Source organism: Chiloscyllium plagiosum, unplaced genomic scaffold, assembly GCF_037043375.1.
Source record: "Chiloscyllium plagiosum isolate Xiang-an unplaced genomic scaffold, Cpla_swu_hap1 HiC_scaffold_19, whole genome shotgun sequence".
Lineage (NCBI taxonomy): Eukaryota > Metazoa > Chordata > Chondrichthyes > Orectolobiformes > Hemiscylliidae > Chiloscyllium > Chiloscyllium plagiosum.
Genome location: NW_028270157.1, coordinates 20846278 through 20861910, shown reverse-complemented (window position 1 = coordinate 20861910; position 15633 = coordinate 20846278). Strand labels below are relative to the sequence as shown.

Genomic DNA, 15633 nt, shown 5'->3' with positions numbered 1-15633 from the left:
TAAATACCTTGGCTGACGGTCACTTTGCAGCACTAACAAAGTGCACAGCTGGTGGAGGTATTACCTTTTAAACCAATGACCTGTCCACCCTCTTGAGTGGCTGTAGAAAAACCTCACATCATTTTAAAAACACCGTTGGTCACCCTAGTGTTCTGGCCAATGTTTACTGTGAATAAGCAGATTGTGTTGGATATTTGGCAGAGTAGTAGGCTCTTTGATCCACCAGTCCATGTCTTCACTCCCCATTTTTCCCCTTTTTTCACTACCACATGTCTCTATGCTGTTTGCTTCACCTGCCAGAACTCTCATCCCACCTTCATATCTCATTCTGTGAAGAAAATTAATTTTGATTTCTTTTTGGTTTAGATATGAAACTGTACCCCATGTACATCATCAAACGGAAACACAAGGTTCTGTTGCACTTAAGATCCCTACAGAGATTAATAATGTTGAAAAAGATTTTATTTCTTGGTGGGATGTAAAGGGATCACATGACAAGGCTTTTACTGCATCAAACAACTTAGAATAAACATTGGCTAAACATTAAAGTACAACAAATGCTGGAAATCTGAACTGAAAATAGGAAATGCTGCAGAAACTCTGGTTTGCCAGTATCTTGGAGAGAGAAAGTTAACATTTCCATTCCACTATCATTCTTGCAGAGTTTCTTCGGAATGTTCTGTCTCTAAGGGAAATGACTTTGTCTATTTATCCTATCCATGCCCCTCACAATTTTGTAGACCTCTATAAGGTCACCCTTCAGCCTCCGACGCTCCAGGGAAAACAGCCCCAGCCTGTTCAGCCTCTCCCTCGAGCTCAAATCCTCTAACCCTGGCAACATCCTTGTAAACCTTTTCTGAACCCTTTCGAGTCCAGAAGGGGCAATGTTTTCAGAGGATGGGACGTGTATGGAATGAGCTGCCAGAGGAAGTGGTGGAGGCTGGTACAATTAAAAGGCATTTGGATGGGTATATGAATAGGAAGGGTTTGGAGGGATATGGGCTAGGTGCTGGCAGGTGGGACTAGATTGGGTTGGGATATCTGGTTGGCATGCACTAGTTGGACTGAAGGGTCTGTTTCCATGCTGTACATCTGACTCTATGACTCTAAACGTTTACTTAGTTGGCAACTAATGCTCAAAATACGAAACTGATATTCATTATTAGTTTCTTGAACCCACATTGCAGTTATTTTTTATATTTTACTCTCTACAGAATTTATCATCTTTACAGGAATGAGAAGCAGTCCAGAGTTACTCTTATTCCCCTACCGATCAAACTTCATTTGAGTCATAAATCAAATCCTTTCCCTCTGACTCTTGAATTACTGAATTGGCTTTGGCAACAATGCTCACACCGATCAATTTGTTTCTCCCAGCTTTGCAGGGGTTGAGTATTTTGATGTCCTTATTTCCACTGGCCTCTTCAACCAGTCTCTCACCTGCGTTCTGCCTGAACTAACAAAGAACAACCTTTTTTCCCTGCTGTTCACAGCAACTGCTATTTTCCTACCTTGCTGTCAAGGGTTTTTCACTTGGGCCGTTCAGGAATCTGTGTCTGTTCATGGCAAAGCTAGCTACTCTGCGTTTTCTCTTCAGGTGGTAAATCAAATATGTGGGATTCAATAGCACCTTACTGTAGTCTGTCCCTACTACCACGAGGCCATTTGTTCTTGTAATTTAGCACACTAAATAGTTTGCATGTCCCTTTCTCATTCATTTTACCTTGAATGAAAGAGTGATTTTCAACCATAAACTGTAACATAACCTTGGAGCATCTAGCAGTCACAATGTTCTGCAGAAGAGCAGTAGAGTTATCATCTAAATCTTCACTAATATTTAGCCTTCCTCACAAATATGTAAAGGATTTTTGTGCCATGATCCCATTGCCTGGATTCTGGAAGCTTGCTGTGTAATAATGGTTAAAACCAAAAAAAAAGGAAATTGCTGTAAATGAGAAACAAAAACTGGAAGAACAGTTCTGAGGAAGGGTTGCTCAACCTTAACTCTGATTTCTTTCCACAGATGTTGCCTGACCTCCGAGCTTTTTCAGCAATTTCTGTGTGTATCTGTTTGTGTAAAAATGGTTGCTATTTTTCCTAGATTGCAGTTGTAAACACACTTTAAATGCCCTTCATTTTCTGGGAGGGATTTTGGGATATGTTGAGGCTATGTGCATGGTGCTATTTCATAGAATCTCTACAGTGCACATAGGGGTCATCTGGCCCATCGAGCCTCCACTGATATTTGATTACAAATTCTCTCTCTCTCTCATATTTCTGTAGATGTGGTTCGGTGATTCACCCACGTGCTCCAGAAGCCCTTTGATTCCCAGGCATGGACCGGGACTTGCGGATGTGACTCAGTACGATCAGTGGTTGGCTGTGCGGCATGAGGCCAGCCTAGTGCCAATGCAGGAAGACCTGTCCATCTGGTTAAGTGGGATGCTTGGTGAGGTTCACTTCAGCATCGGATCAGCAGTGCATACTCCAGCCCCTCGAACCTGCTCAACCATCAGGACAGTCACAGCTGCCTGTCATTTCTCTTCTCTTTATTTCACTTTCTCACTTTAACACCAGAAACTTTGGTTCCTTAAGTGTTCAATTATCTATCATTCTCAGTCTTGAATGTGCAGCTGTCTTGGGTGGTGAAGACCAAAGTTTCACAGCTCTCTGTGTGGGAAAACCCCCTTCATCTTTTGGTCTTAAGAGCTGATCACTTCAACCTGACTGTCACCTTCCTCTAGGCTCTAGAGACAGGGGAAGTTTCCTCTGTGTCTACCTCTCCACGTCCTCTAAGAATTCAATGTGCTTGGGGAGGGGAGGCACTGACTACCCATCGCAGACGTGAACTCCTCCTTGGGTGCTGAGCCTCTCTACCCTTCCCTACCCAACTACTTTCCCAAGCCTTCCCTTGCCATCTTCGGTACTGATCCCTTCAATCCCCTTCACTCCCCTCCCACGTGCTAGCTGTAGTCCCTCACTACTCCACCCAAGGCAAAAAAAAGTCTCTGGAGAATGTTTTTGTTTGGTTTTAAATTTGTGGTTGCTTTCTCTCTCCATTCCCTTATCTCAAACTCTCCCAATGAGACGAGGAATTTGTATTCTAGGGAAGGAGGTGCGAGCAGCGAACTTTATGGCTGAGTTGGATAATGGAGTCGTGCTCTGTAAACTGATTGGTATTCTTCAACAGAAAGTAAAGGAATGTGGGAATCGAGAGTATCAACAGGTGAGTCTGAGTGGTGTTCTTCCAATCTCTGAGTAATTGGAATTCCATTCCTGATGGAGATAATGTAAAAGGGAGTGTCGGGCATATAATTAATGTTGACGAGTTTTTAAGTGATCTTTGTTATGGGTACAAGGTCCAAAGAAGTTACTAATTCTGAAGGAAGATAAAATTCGTGTTATTGATATATGGCAGGGTTTTTGTTTTGTATGATCAGGGAATTTTGCAATAATTTGCGTAGTCAAGCTTTGAATCTTCCATGAAGCAATGAATTGCTTTATAAAACAGCATGTGCTCAACACAGATCTGTGGATTGAAAACCGATACAGACTGTACTGAGTCAGGCTTGCTGAGTGTTTCTTGTGGTATGTTAGTAGCAGCATTCCCTCTCATGTTGTTTTCTTCTCTGATCCGAGGTCTGTGCCTGGCAGCAGCCTCTAGAACGTCAATTCAGTGCTACGATTCATGTCGGCAGAATTTTGGAGCGGCTGCACCTACAGCTAAGCAGCTAAGAGGGAAGTTTGATTAGTAGTGTTCTTATCTCTGGGCCAGGAAGCCTGGGCTCAAGTCCCGCCGATGTGTTACAACTGGTCTGAACAGTCCAAAAATATCTAAGCTTATGTTTTGCTATCAATTGATAAAATGTATTTTGTGCCATCAGCTGTCCCAGGGTCTGGAATACCATTCCTAAGATCCTCTCCCTCTTGGTGAGTCTCTTTCCTCATCCAAAATATTCCTTGAATTCTACCCATTTGACTGCATTTTTGATCACCTGTCCACATATTTCCAGAAGTGACTCACTATCAAAGTTTGTCAGATAATCCAGTGTTGCCAAGAACCTTGTTTACTATGCTAATAGGTCCGATATAAATACAAGCTGTTGTCATCGTATCAAACCCACTGTCAGTCTCTTATCTAGGTGGGCATGTTATCACCAGTGTAGGCTTTCCCTTAATTTTGTGATCCAAACCAGGAAGCTGTCCGGTTCCCATCAAAACTCAATTGATTTATTAATATCCTTTGAAGGAGGAAAACCTGTTTTCCTGCGAGTGACTCCAGTACAACATGGCTGACTATTAATTGGCATCTGAAATAGCATTGAAAGTTTGAGGACACTGTGTATTGACTTCGAATTTTGAAGTATGAGAGATGATCTCACCAAAGCACACAAAATTCTTTGCAGGGCTCAACACGGTAAATGCTAGAAAAATATTTCCCCTGAGGGCTGTGATATTTGGAACTGGGCACAGTCTCAGGATAAGGGGCAGGACATATGTTCTCTCCTCACTCGGATGAGGTGAAACCTCTTCACTCGAAGAATGGTGAATATTTCGAATTCTCTACCCCTGGTAGCTGTGGAAGCTCAATCAGTTAACATAATCAATGCAGATTGAGAAATGCTAATAATATTGCTGGATAGTGGGATTCTGTGGGCATATGGCATGGAAGGTAGAATAACAATGATCTAGAAGGGCAGAGCAGACTTGAAGGGCTGAATGGCCTATCACTACTTTTATATTGCTATTGCAGTTGTTCAGGAAGGACTACCATCATCTCCAGGACAATTGGAGTTTGCAATAAAGGGCAGCCTTACCAGTGACACGTTCTGAGGATTAATTGTAATTAATAAACAAGTGGCAGTGCAGAAAAATCTTGTTTCTTCTGTTTTATTATTGAGGATATCTTGATGCTCCAAGAGCTTTTTTTTGCATGTTTCTACAAGTCAAACCTTGTAAAAGTTTCCCAACAAAATATTAGCAACAATGAGTAAATATTGTGATTGAATAATTTATAGGGGAATATGATGGCATAGAGTAATCTCACTGGACTCGTGATCCAGAGGCCCAGAGTAATGCTGTGGAGCATGAATTCCAATACCACCATGCAGGTGCTGGAGTTTAAATTTAAGTTAGTAAAACCTCGAATTGAAAACTGGTCTCAATAATGGTGACCACAATAAAGATCATCAATTCATTCTTCTGCTTCACTGGTTAGCACTGCTGCCTCACAGCACCAGGGACCTGGGTTTAATTCCCGCCCCGGGCAACTATCTTTGTGGAGTTTGCACATTCTCCCCGTGTCTGCATGGGTTTCCTCCCACAGTCCAAAGATGTGCAGGATAGGTGAATTGGCCATGCTAAATTGCCCATAGTGTTAGGTCAAGAGGTAAATGTCGATGAATGGGTCTGGGTGGGTTGCTCTTCGGAGGGTTTGTGTGGACTTGTTGGGCCGAAGGGCCTGTTTCCACACTGTAAGTAATCTAAACTACTTTTTTGAAGAAAATCTGCTGTTTCTACCTGGTCTGGCCTACATCTGACTCTAAACCCACAGTAATACGTTCATCTCTTGTCTCCCCTCTGAAATGAATGAGCAAGCCAATGGTCATGAGGGACGGGCAATAAGTATTTGCCACTCATGCCCACATCCCATGAAAGAATTAGAACAAAAGCAATAGCAGACAAAGCGCTAACAAGAAGTTAGATAGGACAGTCATTATTACTTCGAGGATGGTGAGCATTAAGTGGAGGCTAGACATGTACAAGAGGGAGAAAGGACTGGAGGGTTAACTGATGGTTGTAGATGAGGAAAGATGAAGGCGGGTCAAATTGAGCATCTGCTTGTTTCTAAGCTGTAGATTTTGTGTAATACTATTTAAGAGCACTGGAGCTGATATTAATTAGGTGTAATGTGCACTTTAAATCACGAATCGCAACAAACCCTGGCTTGAGTATGCCTTCTTAGTGCATTTGACGAGAATCCAGTCTGCTGTGTATGTGAAAGACTATGGATATCCAGGCTATGAAGTGGGAGATCATCCAGGTGGATCCCAAAAAGATAAATTTCAACAATCTCTCTTAATGAGATTGAGAACTGTGGAGGAATCAACGGGATCTTGGCATCTCGGTACATAAAGCACTACAAGTGCAGGTACAACATCTAACCAAAAGTTCAATTGAATGTGACCTAGCTTTCAAGAGGTCTGGAACTAAAGTGGAGGTAGTGTGGTGTCAGTCTGACAGAACCTTGGTCAGAATGAGTTTCGGAGCAGAGTTGGACCATTCGATCACTGTTGATACATTTCTTAACCCCATTCTCTTGCTGCCTTTCTGTAACCTTTGATGCCCTTGCTAATCAAGAACCCCTCTATCTTTCTTAATTTCACCAGTGGTCACAGGATTTGAGCCCACGTCACCAGTGTATTAGCCTGGACCTTTGAATTATTATGACACTACCAGTATGCTCGCATCTACGCTAAGATGATTTGTTTTTGGAGGGGGCTGAGGGTTAAATTATGGCAAAGTTTCAAAGTCTGGCCTTCTGTTTCTGAGTACACAGACTAGATCAGATTCCGCTATAGTATGGAAAAAGGCCCTTCAGCCCAACAAGTCCACACCTACCCTCCAAAGAGTAACCCAATCAGACCCATTTCCCTCTGACTAATGCACCTAACACTATGGGGCAATTTAGCATGGCCAATTCATCTGACCCGCACATTTTTTGGACTGTGGGAGGAAACCGGAGCACCCGGAGGAAACCCACGCAGACATGGGGAGAATGTGCAAACTCCACACAGTCACCCAAGGCTGAAATTAAACATGGGTCCCTGGCACTGTGAGGCAGCAGTGCTAACCACTGAGCGACCGTGCCACCCCAATTGTGATCTAATTAGGATCTTTTAGATGGTTGAGTTTGATAGGATAGATGAAGAAATCAGTTCATCTACTGGCAAGTCCAAAACAAGACAAGTTAGTCAGGATTCTTTATATTAAAGGTTCTAAGTCTGGAGTGCTCTCCTCCCATTTCATTGACAGGCTATGGATATTGAGGATCAATCAGTTGAAGTTTTTAAGTATGGGTTCAATAGATTTTTGCTGTAGATAGATGATTAAAGGTAGCTAAATGGAGATAAGCGATGAGCTAATTGATTGACAGCATGCACAATGGGCTAAATGGTCTCCTCCATTCTCGTGTTCCCAATATACAAATTGCTCTCTGATATCTTCTAGTGTTTCTTTGCTCCCTTTTTTAATTGGATTGTTATCAATCTTTCAACAAATATGCACTAACCCTTCTGCAGTGCTCCCATTGAGCACTGAAAGGCAGTGTTTATTATCTCTCTCATACCTGTCACTGTTGATCACTGACTGGAACTTTGGTCTGTTAGCTAGCAGAGGAATATTAAATGCTCTTCACTGGAGACTGGTAGTCCAGTGGTTTCCACAGAGTGGTCAGTCACAGAAATGTAATGAGGTTTGATTAAAAGTGTAATTAGAAAGTTGTAAAGTTTCTGTGTGGAGATAAATGAAGCTTCTGAATGAACAGGCCGAGGGTGTTAATTAAATTGTGCGACAGATGGTGATTAGTTATTGAAAGCTCTTCTTTGCAGAAGGCAGCTTAGGCTGTTGGGATTGTGACTTAAATCCATGTGCACATGTTGACCCTTTGCTGATGGAATGCCAGTGAAGGAGTCTTGTGACCATTCAAATGTATTCCCTTAATTACTGGGGGAGAGGAGGGCAACACAGTTGGAAACCCACTGACTGTTCCAGACATGAAACTTGCACTATATTCAGTATAGGAGATTACTGCATAATAGTAATGTCACAAAGCAGCTGGTGATACTTAATGCCAGAATTTTTAAATTAATCTAAAAGCTCATCTCCGCGTCCATGAAACTGTTGGCAATTCCTTTTTGTTAAAAAGACCCACCTAGTTCGCTAATAATCCTGAATGAAGAAAATCTGCCTTTCCACAGTCTGGCTAACACATGACTCTGGACGCACAGTAATGTGGTTGAGAATTGATAAGAAAAGGCAGGTTGGTAAAGCTTGTCACCTTGCACTTTTCAGGTGCATGAATTTCAGCGCCAGTGATGTCAGTTGTAGGCTGTACTTGCTAAAGACTGACTGATCCCATCAATTAGCATGTCCCTTCAGCTGCTCACAATGAGCGAGGTACTGATCATCCCTAATCAGATGGTGCTTGCAAAACTTGCAACACAAGATCCAACATGAAATGTGATGCTTGTGTAAGGGATGGTTTGTCTGGATAGCACTAAAGCAATACTTTTGACTATTTTGGTACATGTGACAATGAATCACATCAAATCAAGTTAAATTGGGCAATATTTGTTGGATGAATGTGTGAAGAATTATACTGATCACCAATTGAAGGTTGCCTGAAGAAGTGTCACTGGACCTGAAGTATTAACTCCTGAGTTCTTTCCACAGATGCTGCCACACCTGCTGAGCTTTTCCAGCAACTATTTTTTTGTTTGTAATTTAAGATTGTCGTTTGGTCTCAATGTGGCTGATTTCGGATCTATTAATACACAGACCGAAGTAACATGTTGCACCTGTTTCAACTCAAAATACGTGACAGCCATTCGCTAGTTTGTTTCTCGGGTCGAAGCCCTGACTGACTGGATTTACCTAGTCCAGTTTGAAATTTAAGCAAAGCTTGGCAGTTAAGAGTCAAGCATCATTAACTACTGTATTCCCCATGGCAACACCTCTACCAGTTGGAGTTCACTTGACAACCAATCCGTACTGACCTCTCATTCAGTGGTGGTATTGGGATCTCCCTCTGCTGATATTCTCTTGAGTTGTTCCAATGAGTGCACAATGAAAATCTTTGGCAAAATGCTTTCATTCAGCAATCCTCGAGCCTTAGCTGCCCTCTGAAATGGCCCTAGCAAGCCATTCAGTTTATGGGCGATTATGGATGGTCAACAAACACTGACCTTGTTAGTGACGTCCATATTTCAGGACAGAATGAATAAAAATAATCTTTGTTCTCTCTTCCTTTCACTGGCCCCTTTCCTACTTCAGGTGCCCCAGTTTAAAATCAGTATTTTTTAAAAAAAAATATACAACTACTGATTTCTGGATAGATTACCTTGAAGGAAAATTGGAACGATTTGCTTTGGTTTCTAATTTGATACTGCACTCTACAAATATTCTGGGTGTTGTTGGCTTGGCCAGCATTAATAGCCCATCCTTTGTGGCCCTTGAAGTGATGGTGAGCTGCTGTAAACCATGGGGAGTTACTGGTCTCCAGGGAGATTGCCAGGATTTTTACCTGGCAGCACTGACTGAGCAGCTGTATATTTCCAAGTCCGGATGATGAGTTGCTTATGGGTGGTAGTGTTTCCCTGTGTCTGCTGGTTATCCTTTTGAGCTGCATTGTGGGTTTGGAAGGTGCTGTCAAAGACCCTTAATGCATTGCTGCAATGCATCTTGTAGATGATATACATTGTCATTATACATCAGTGATGGAGCGTCTGAATGTTTGATCTTTTTATATGAAGTCCTCTTTCTCAATGCAAATTATATTAACTGGTCTATATTTGTATTGATAATTCTCTTTATCTTCAATTATTTCAGCACTTTACAATGAGGAAAGTTCCATGTAAAACTGATGCTCCGTCTGGTTCATTTTTTGCTCGTGACAATACTGCTAATTTCCTTTCGTGGTGCAGAGCAGTTGGTGTTGACGAGACGTACCTGTTTGAGTCTGAGGGCTTGGGTAAGTAACCAGCTCTTCATGATTCAATCCTAGCAGATGCCCTTCCTGTAAATCTATGCAAAGCTCTTGTCACTCAGTCTGTAGGTTGACATTGCTTGTCATTAATGATACAACCTTTGTCCCTAGAGTTGTGGAAATGTGGCTGCTTCTTAACTTGGAGTCACTTGTACCAAACCTCAAAACTGTCAAGAAAATGCAGTAACTATTTGCATGGGAATATTTTATAGGGTTAACCTGAAAGAGCATGTGCAATAACAAATTGGTTAGGTCTCTAACAACTGGTCTTGGCACAATGTGTCTCATGGCTGCTTGTGCTGCAGGACTGAAGAACAAATTATGTTGTATTTACACAGGCCATTTGGCCTGTCAGCTTTATACCTGTGCTTGAGCCTGTGTCCACATGACCACCAACTGTTCTATTCATCTCAGCTTATCCTCCTCCTCCTTTCTCCCTCAAGCGTTTCTAGATTCTCCTTAAGTACATCTAACTTGTTAGATAATAATTCTTCAGGAACAATTTTGGGAAGCATTTAATCACACAGGAAATCTGGAACTCTTATCTGCCACAAAACTGCTAAAATGGGAGTACAATTTCCAAGTTGAGACTGCTACATTTTTGTTAAGCATGAGGAAATGCTGCAGGTCTGTGCAGTTGACCCGCAAATGACCCGCAATTCACTTGAACGGTGGAGCAAAGTCCTGTACCCATTATTTCACCGAGTGCTGCTGAAATGGATGCAATAATCTCATTGCAGCTTGCAGGACCTTGTTGCATGCCATTGTCTTTTATGCAGCATGATTAGCATAGAAAATCATCCCAATGTGAACCACTTGGACAAGCACAAGGAGATGTTGGGCGAGCTGAAAGTTGCTAGAATTGCTCTTTGACTCAACTGTTTGCCAGCTTACAATCCATTTCCTTGTATCCATTTCAATCTGATTGCACCTCTGTTTTCAGCTCTATAGGTGCTATGTAAATGCACATTGTTCGTTTTGTCCTTTTAATCTCACTTGACACAGAAGGCCCTCTTGTGCACATGCTCTTGATTGGTTCATTGACTATTGCTTCCCGCGGTCTTGCTGAATGATTCTATTCACGCATGCCCTTCTAGTGTGACCCGCAATTTCAGATTAAATTCTTTCCCAGGTCAACCCACTGAGTTTTGTCGTTGAATCAAAAGGCTTAATTGCTCGTGTGGAATGATAGCTTTTAGGCCAATACAATGCTGCAATGTTTGTAGATTGTGGGGGTGTAGAGGCTGTCAATCTCTTAAAACAGTCAGGGTTAGTGGATTGGACTGTAAAAGGACAAGCTTAAACTGTCCTTTATTGAGCATGGAAGGTCACTCTTTGTACTGGAGCCTTGATAAATGGTTCAATGTGTCCCCTCCATTCAGAGTTTTTTTTTGCCTGAAATGGAGAACAAAGAACAATACTGAAGTTCTGACCAGTGGATGATGACAAAAAAAAATTAATAAAAATTACATCTGGTCGCAAGTGACAGCTGTACCTCCTCAGTGTTGTGAGGAAACGTGGAAATCGCAGTCTGAGTCTGTCACTTAGCCCTTCCATCCTGTTCGAGTGAATCTGTGATGCACTCTATTTCTATCCTTCCTGAGGTGTAGCGCCCAGAACTGACCATAATTTGTCCAGATGGACCCTAATTCTCCAATTCTTTAACAGAATTGTGAAAGTGGGGGTGGATCTATGGGAGTATTTTTGGGTCGAGTTCCTGGAATAATCTTACAAACAATAAATGGTGAAAAAATACTTCACCACATCAAGGAGATGCTACAGTGAGACCCCATTTTGACTGCATAGGCAAATTTGTCATTTGCATAATGTGTTAGACTTTTTGATGACTGAAGTTTGCATTGAAGTGAACGTGGTGTAACTTTTTTGTTTGTGCTGTGGATGTGGGTGTTGCTGGCAGGGCCTTTCCCTGTTGCCTGTCCCTAATTCACCTGGAGAAAGTAATGGTGAGCTATTTTCATGAACCACTGCAGTCCATGTCGGGTGGAGGTGGGGTGGGGGGCGGAAGGTGGAGTTCCAGGGTTTGACTCAGCGACTGAACAATTGGTAACATATTTCCAAGTCAGCTGCTGAGTGCCTTGGAGGGGAACTTGCATTTGTTAGTGTTCCCATGTTGATCTGCTGCCTTTGTCCTCCTCAATGGCAGAGGTCACGGCTTTTGAAGTTAAGGAGCCTCAGTGAGTTTTTGGAGTCAGTTCTGGTTGCCCTGCTATCGGAAGATATTATTAAATTGGAGAGAGTTCAGAAAAGATTGACGAGGATGTTGCTGGAAATGGAGGGTTTGAGTTCTAAGGAGAGGCTGGGATCTTTTCACTGGAATGTAAGAGGTTGACAAGTGACTGTAGAGGATGATAAAATGGTTGTGCAGATAAGTGTGGGACCAGTGATGAAGAGATGGTGTCTAAGGGGTGGTAACTCCAATGTTGGATGGTCTGGTGTAGGTGGTGTTAGTTGACTGGTTCAGGACTCATGGAAGTGGCAGGTATTTGGTACTAGATGATGGTGACGGTTGAAACTTTTCAATGTATTTTACTGTGTTTGTTTAGAGTACAAGTGACAATATATCATCAGTCTCTTATTTACAGCATGTCTGTGTCCTTGCCACCTCTCAGTCCTTCCTCCAATTGGTGGTCAATGTGGAGTACTGAGCTGTCAGAGAGGGGCATTTGTGTTCAGTGATCATTGACTCTGCAACAGATCAGTTTTAATTGTATTGAACGGTGAGGCAAGCTCAAGCAGCCAAGCTGCCTACTCCTGCTCCCAATTTGTATGTTTGTGTGATACTGCACAAAAGGAATCCACCTCGCCTTTAAGCTGATGCCAGCCCTTGGGTAGAACTAATCTAATCTAATCTCCTTCAGCAAATTACTGCAATTGCTGGAAATTGGAAATAAAAGTTGGGTGCTGGAGAAACTCAGCAGGTCTGGCAGCATGATTGGAGAGGAAAACCTATATAGAATCCCTGCAGTGCAGTAAGAGGCCATTTGAGTCTGCACTGACCTTCTGAACAGCATCCCACCCAGACCCAGGCCCCCATCATGTCCCCATAACCCTGCATTTACCATGGCCAATCCACCTAACCTGCACATCTTTCTCCTGTGAGAAGAAACTGGAACACCTGGCAAATACATACAAACTCAAGCCAGACAGTGGTCTGAGGCCAAAATCGACCCCAGGTCCCTGGTGCCGTGAGGCAGCAGTGCTAACCACTGTGCTATCGTGCTGCCCAAACAGTTGACATTTCTGTCCTGTGACCTACCGTTAGAACTCTTACTCCCTTCTCATTCCCCATGACTTGGTAAATGACTTTTTTTTTGTTTCACTATTATCTAATTCCCTTTTGAAAGTACTGATGGAATCTGCTTCCCTCAGGCAGCACATGCCAGATCGTAACTCGCTGTATCAAAAAAAACTTTCCACATGTTACATTCGGTTCTTTTGCATTTGCAACTGCTAGTTATTTAATGTAACCATTTAACGTACACAGATGTATTTCAATGCATATTTCCATTGATTGAGCATTCACTGTTTTCAGAAAGACATTCAGTCAATTTTGCATGGTCTGGGACTTATTGTGTATGGTTGTATCGAAGCTAACCCTCCCCTTCTTGCATGAGTCCAGTATGACTCTCCTCTTCAGAACTGACAGCTCTATTGAATCTGCCTTCAATTTCCTTTGATTCACGGAAAATGGCACAGCTTCCCCGACCCAATTTTTCGTTAGAATCCCCCATTACTTCATCCCCACTATCAGCATCCTGGGGGGCATCATGGAACAGAAACCAAACAGGACTCGCTATGCGAATATCATGACTACTGACGCAGGTCTGATGCTGGGAATTCTGTGGCAAGTATTTGAACGCGTGGCTCCTCAAAGCCTGTTAACCATTGACAAGACACAAGTCAGGAGTGTGATGAAAAGCTCCCCACTGGCCTGGATGGGTGCAGCTCCAACACTATCAAGAAGCTTGACACCATCCAGGACAAAACAGCCCATGATTGGCATGTCTCCCCCCACATCTCCTGATCTGGAAATTTATTGTTGTTTCTTCAGTTGCTGGATGAAAATCCTGGAATTCCCTCCCTAACAATATTGGGAATGTCCCAATGCAGCAAGGACTACAGATATTCAAGATGACAGCTCACATGTACCTGTTAATACCCACATCTCATGAACAAATTAAAAATAAAATTCTCTAAATGGTCTTTGCGTCCTCTAAGACCTTACTATCCTTAAGTGTGGTTAAAGCTTGCTGAGCAGATGTTACCATTTAAGTGAGCCCTATGTTTAACGGAATTCTTTTATAATGACCACATCTGTTTTCTTTACCTTTTTTTTTCCAGTTTTGCACAAGCAGCCGAGGCAAGTGTGCCTGTGTCTACTTGAAATTGGGCGAATAGTCTCTCGGTGAGTGGGATCGGGTTACTTGTTTACTCATCCCTCTGATTGTCACAACACAGGAACCAGGAAATCCTTCACTGCTGTTCAGTTAAACCATGACTGATCTGCATTTTAGCTCATTTTACCTGCTTCCTTTCCACCTCTCTTAATACCTTTGAACACCAATTTATCGATCTTTTTAAAAATTTTCAAGTGACTGCTGGTCATGAGCAAGAAATCTGTAGATTCCTGGATATTAATGGAGACTTTGAATCCTGGGATTGATTCGGAACATGATATCAAAGTAGGAAATCTGTTATAATCTTATTAATGGATAGACTGGGACTTTTTTCACTGGAGCGTAGGAGGCTGAGAAAATCTGCGAAGTTTATAAATGAATGAGAGGTATAGATCGAGTTGATAGTTGTCTTTTCCTTAGGATGAGGGATTTCAAGACGAGGGACACATTTTTAAGAAGAGAGGAGAGAAATTTTAAAAAGACATGAGACAAATTTTTGTACACCAGGTGCTTCATGAATGGAATGAAGTTTTGAGGAAGTGATGGATGTGGGTACAATTACATTTAAAAGACATTCAGATGGATATATGAATGGGAAAGGTTTGGAGGATATGGGCCAGGACTAGTTTAGCTTGGAATTATGTTCGGCATGGACTGGTTGGACCAAAGGGTCTCTTTCTGTGCTGTATGACTATGATAGAATGATGAATTGGTGTGGCGTGGTGGGTCAATGGTTAGTACTGTGCATCTCCGCACCAGGGACCCAGGTTAGATTCCAGCCTCCGGTGACTGTCTCTGTATGGAGTTTTGTACCTCTGCAACTTGTCTGCATGGTTTCTTCTGGGTGCTCTGGTTTCCTCCCACAGTCCAAAGATTGCAGGTTAGGTGGATTGGCAATGCTAAATTGCTCAGTGTGTTCAGAGAAATGCAGACTAGGTGGGTTAGCTATGGTAAATGATGGGTTACAGGGGGTAGGTTGGGGGTGGGGGGAGCTGTGGGTCTGGGTGGGATGCTCTTTGGAGGATCACTCTGGACTCCATGGGCCAAATGGCCTGCTTCCACATTAGGGGATTGTATGATTCTTTGAAAAAGGTTGAGAGATTGAAACAGCACCATCCTGTGTTCTCAATCTTTTGGGAAGGGGGTGAATAGTCTGTGGGGTAAGTTCCAGATTTACAATGATCTTTGTGCAAAGCTTTCCACATTTATCCCTTGCTGGCCTGGCTCTGACTTTAAGATTCTGCCTCCTTGTTCCCTCCACCAAAGGAAGTGATTGATATCAATTTTCTTACTGAATCCCTTCAACATCTTAAACATGTCGATTCAGGTAGAGTGGTTACAACTGATGGGGAGTCCATTTTGCCCATTGAATTCATACTGGCTCTCCGTGGGAGTGATTCACCTTGTCAGTCCCCTGCTGCTAGAGCCACTTAATCTTCTACGCACACA

General features: G+C 42.6%; 1 protein-coding gene across 4 annotated transcripts in view; it reads left to right on the top strand.

Moving 5' to 3' along the window:
• The window catches only part of LOC122559775 (GAS2-like protein 3), a 48690-nt gene that overhangs the window by 20003 nt on the left and 13054 nt on the right, over positions 1 to 15633 (top strand). For all 4 annotated transcript variants that reach the window (XM_043709777.2, XM_043709778.2, XM_043709782.2 and 1 more), the window contains exons 4-7: positions 2284 to 2449; positions 3108 to 3226; positions 9610 to 9751; positions 14129 to 14192. In XM_043709777.2, coding sequence (XP_043565712.2) covers positions 2284 to 2449; positions 3108 to 3226; positions 9610 to 9751; positions 14129 to 14192 — 491 coding nt within the window. The remainder of the gene's footprint in view (positions 1 to 2283; positions 2450 to 3107; positions 3227 to 9609; positions 9752 to 14128; positions 14193 to 15633) is intronic.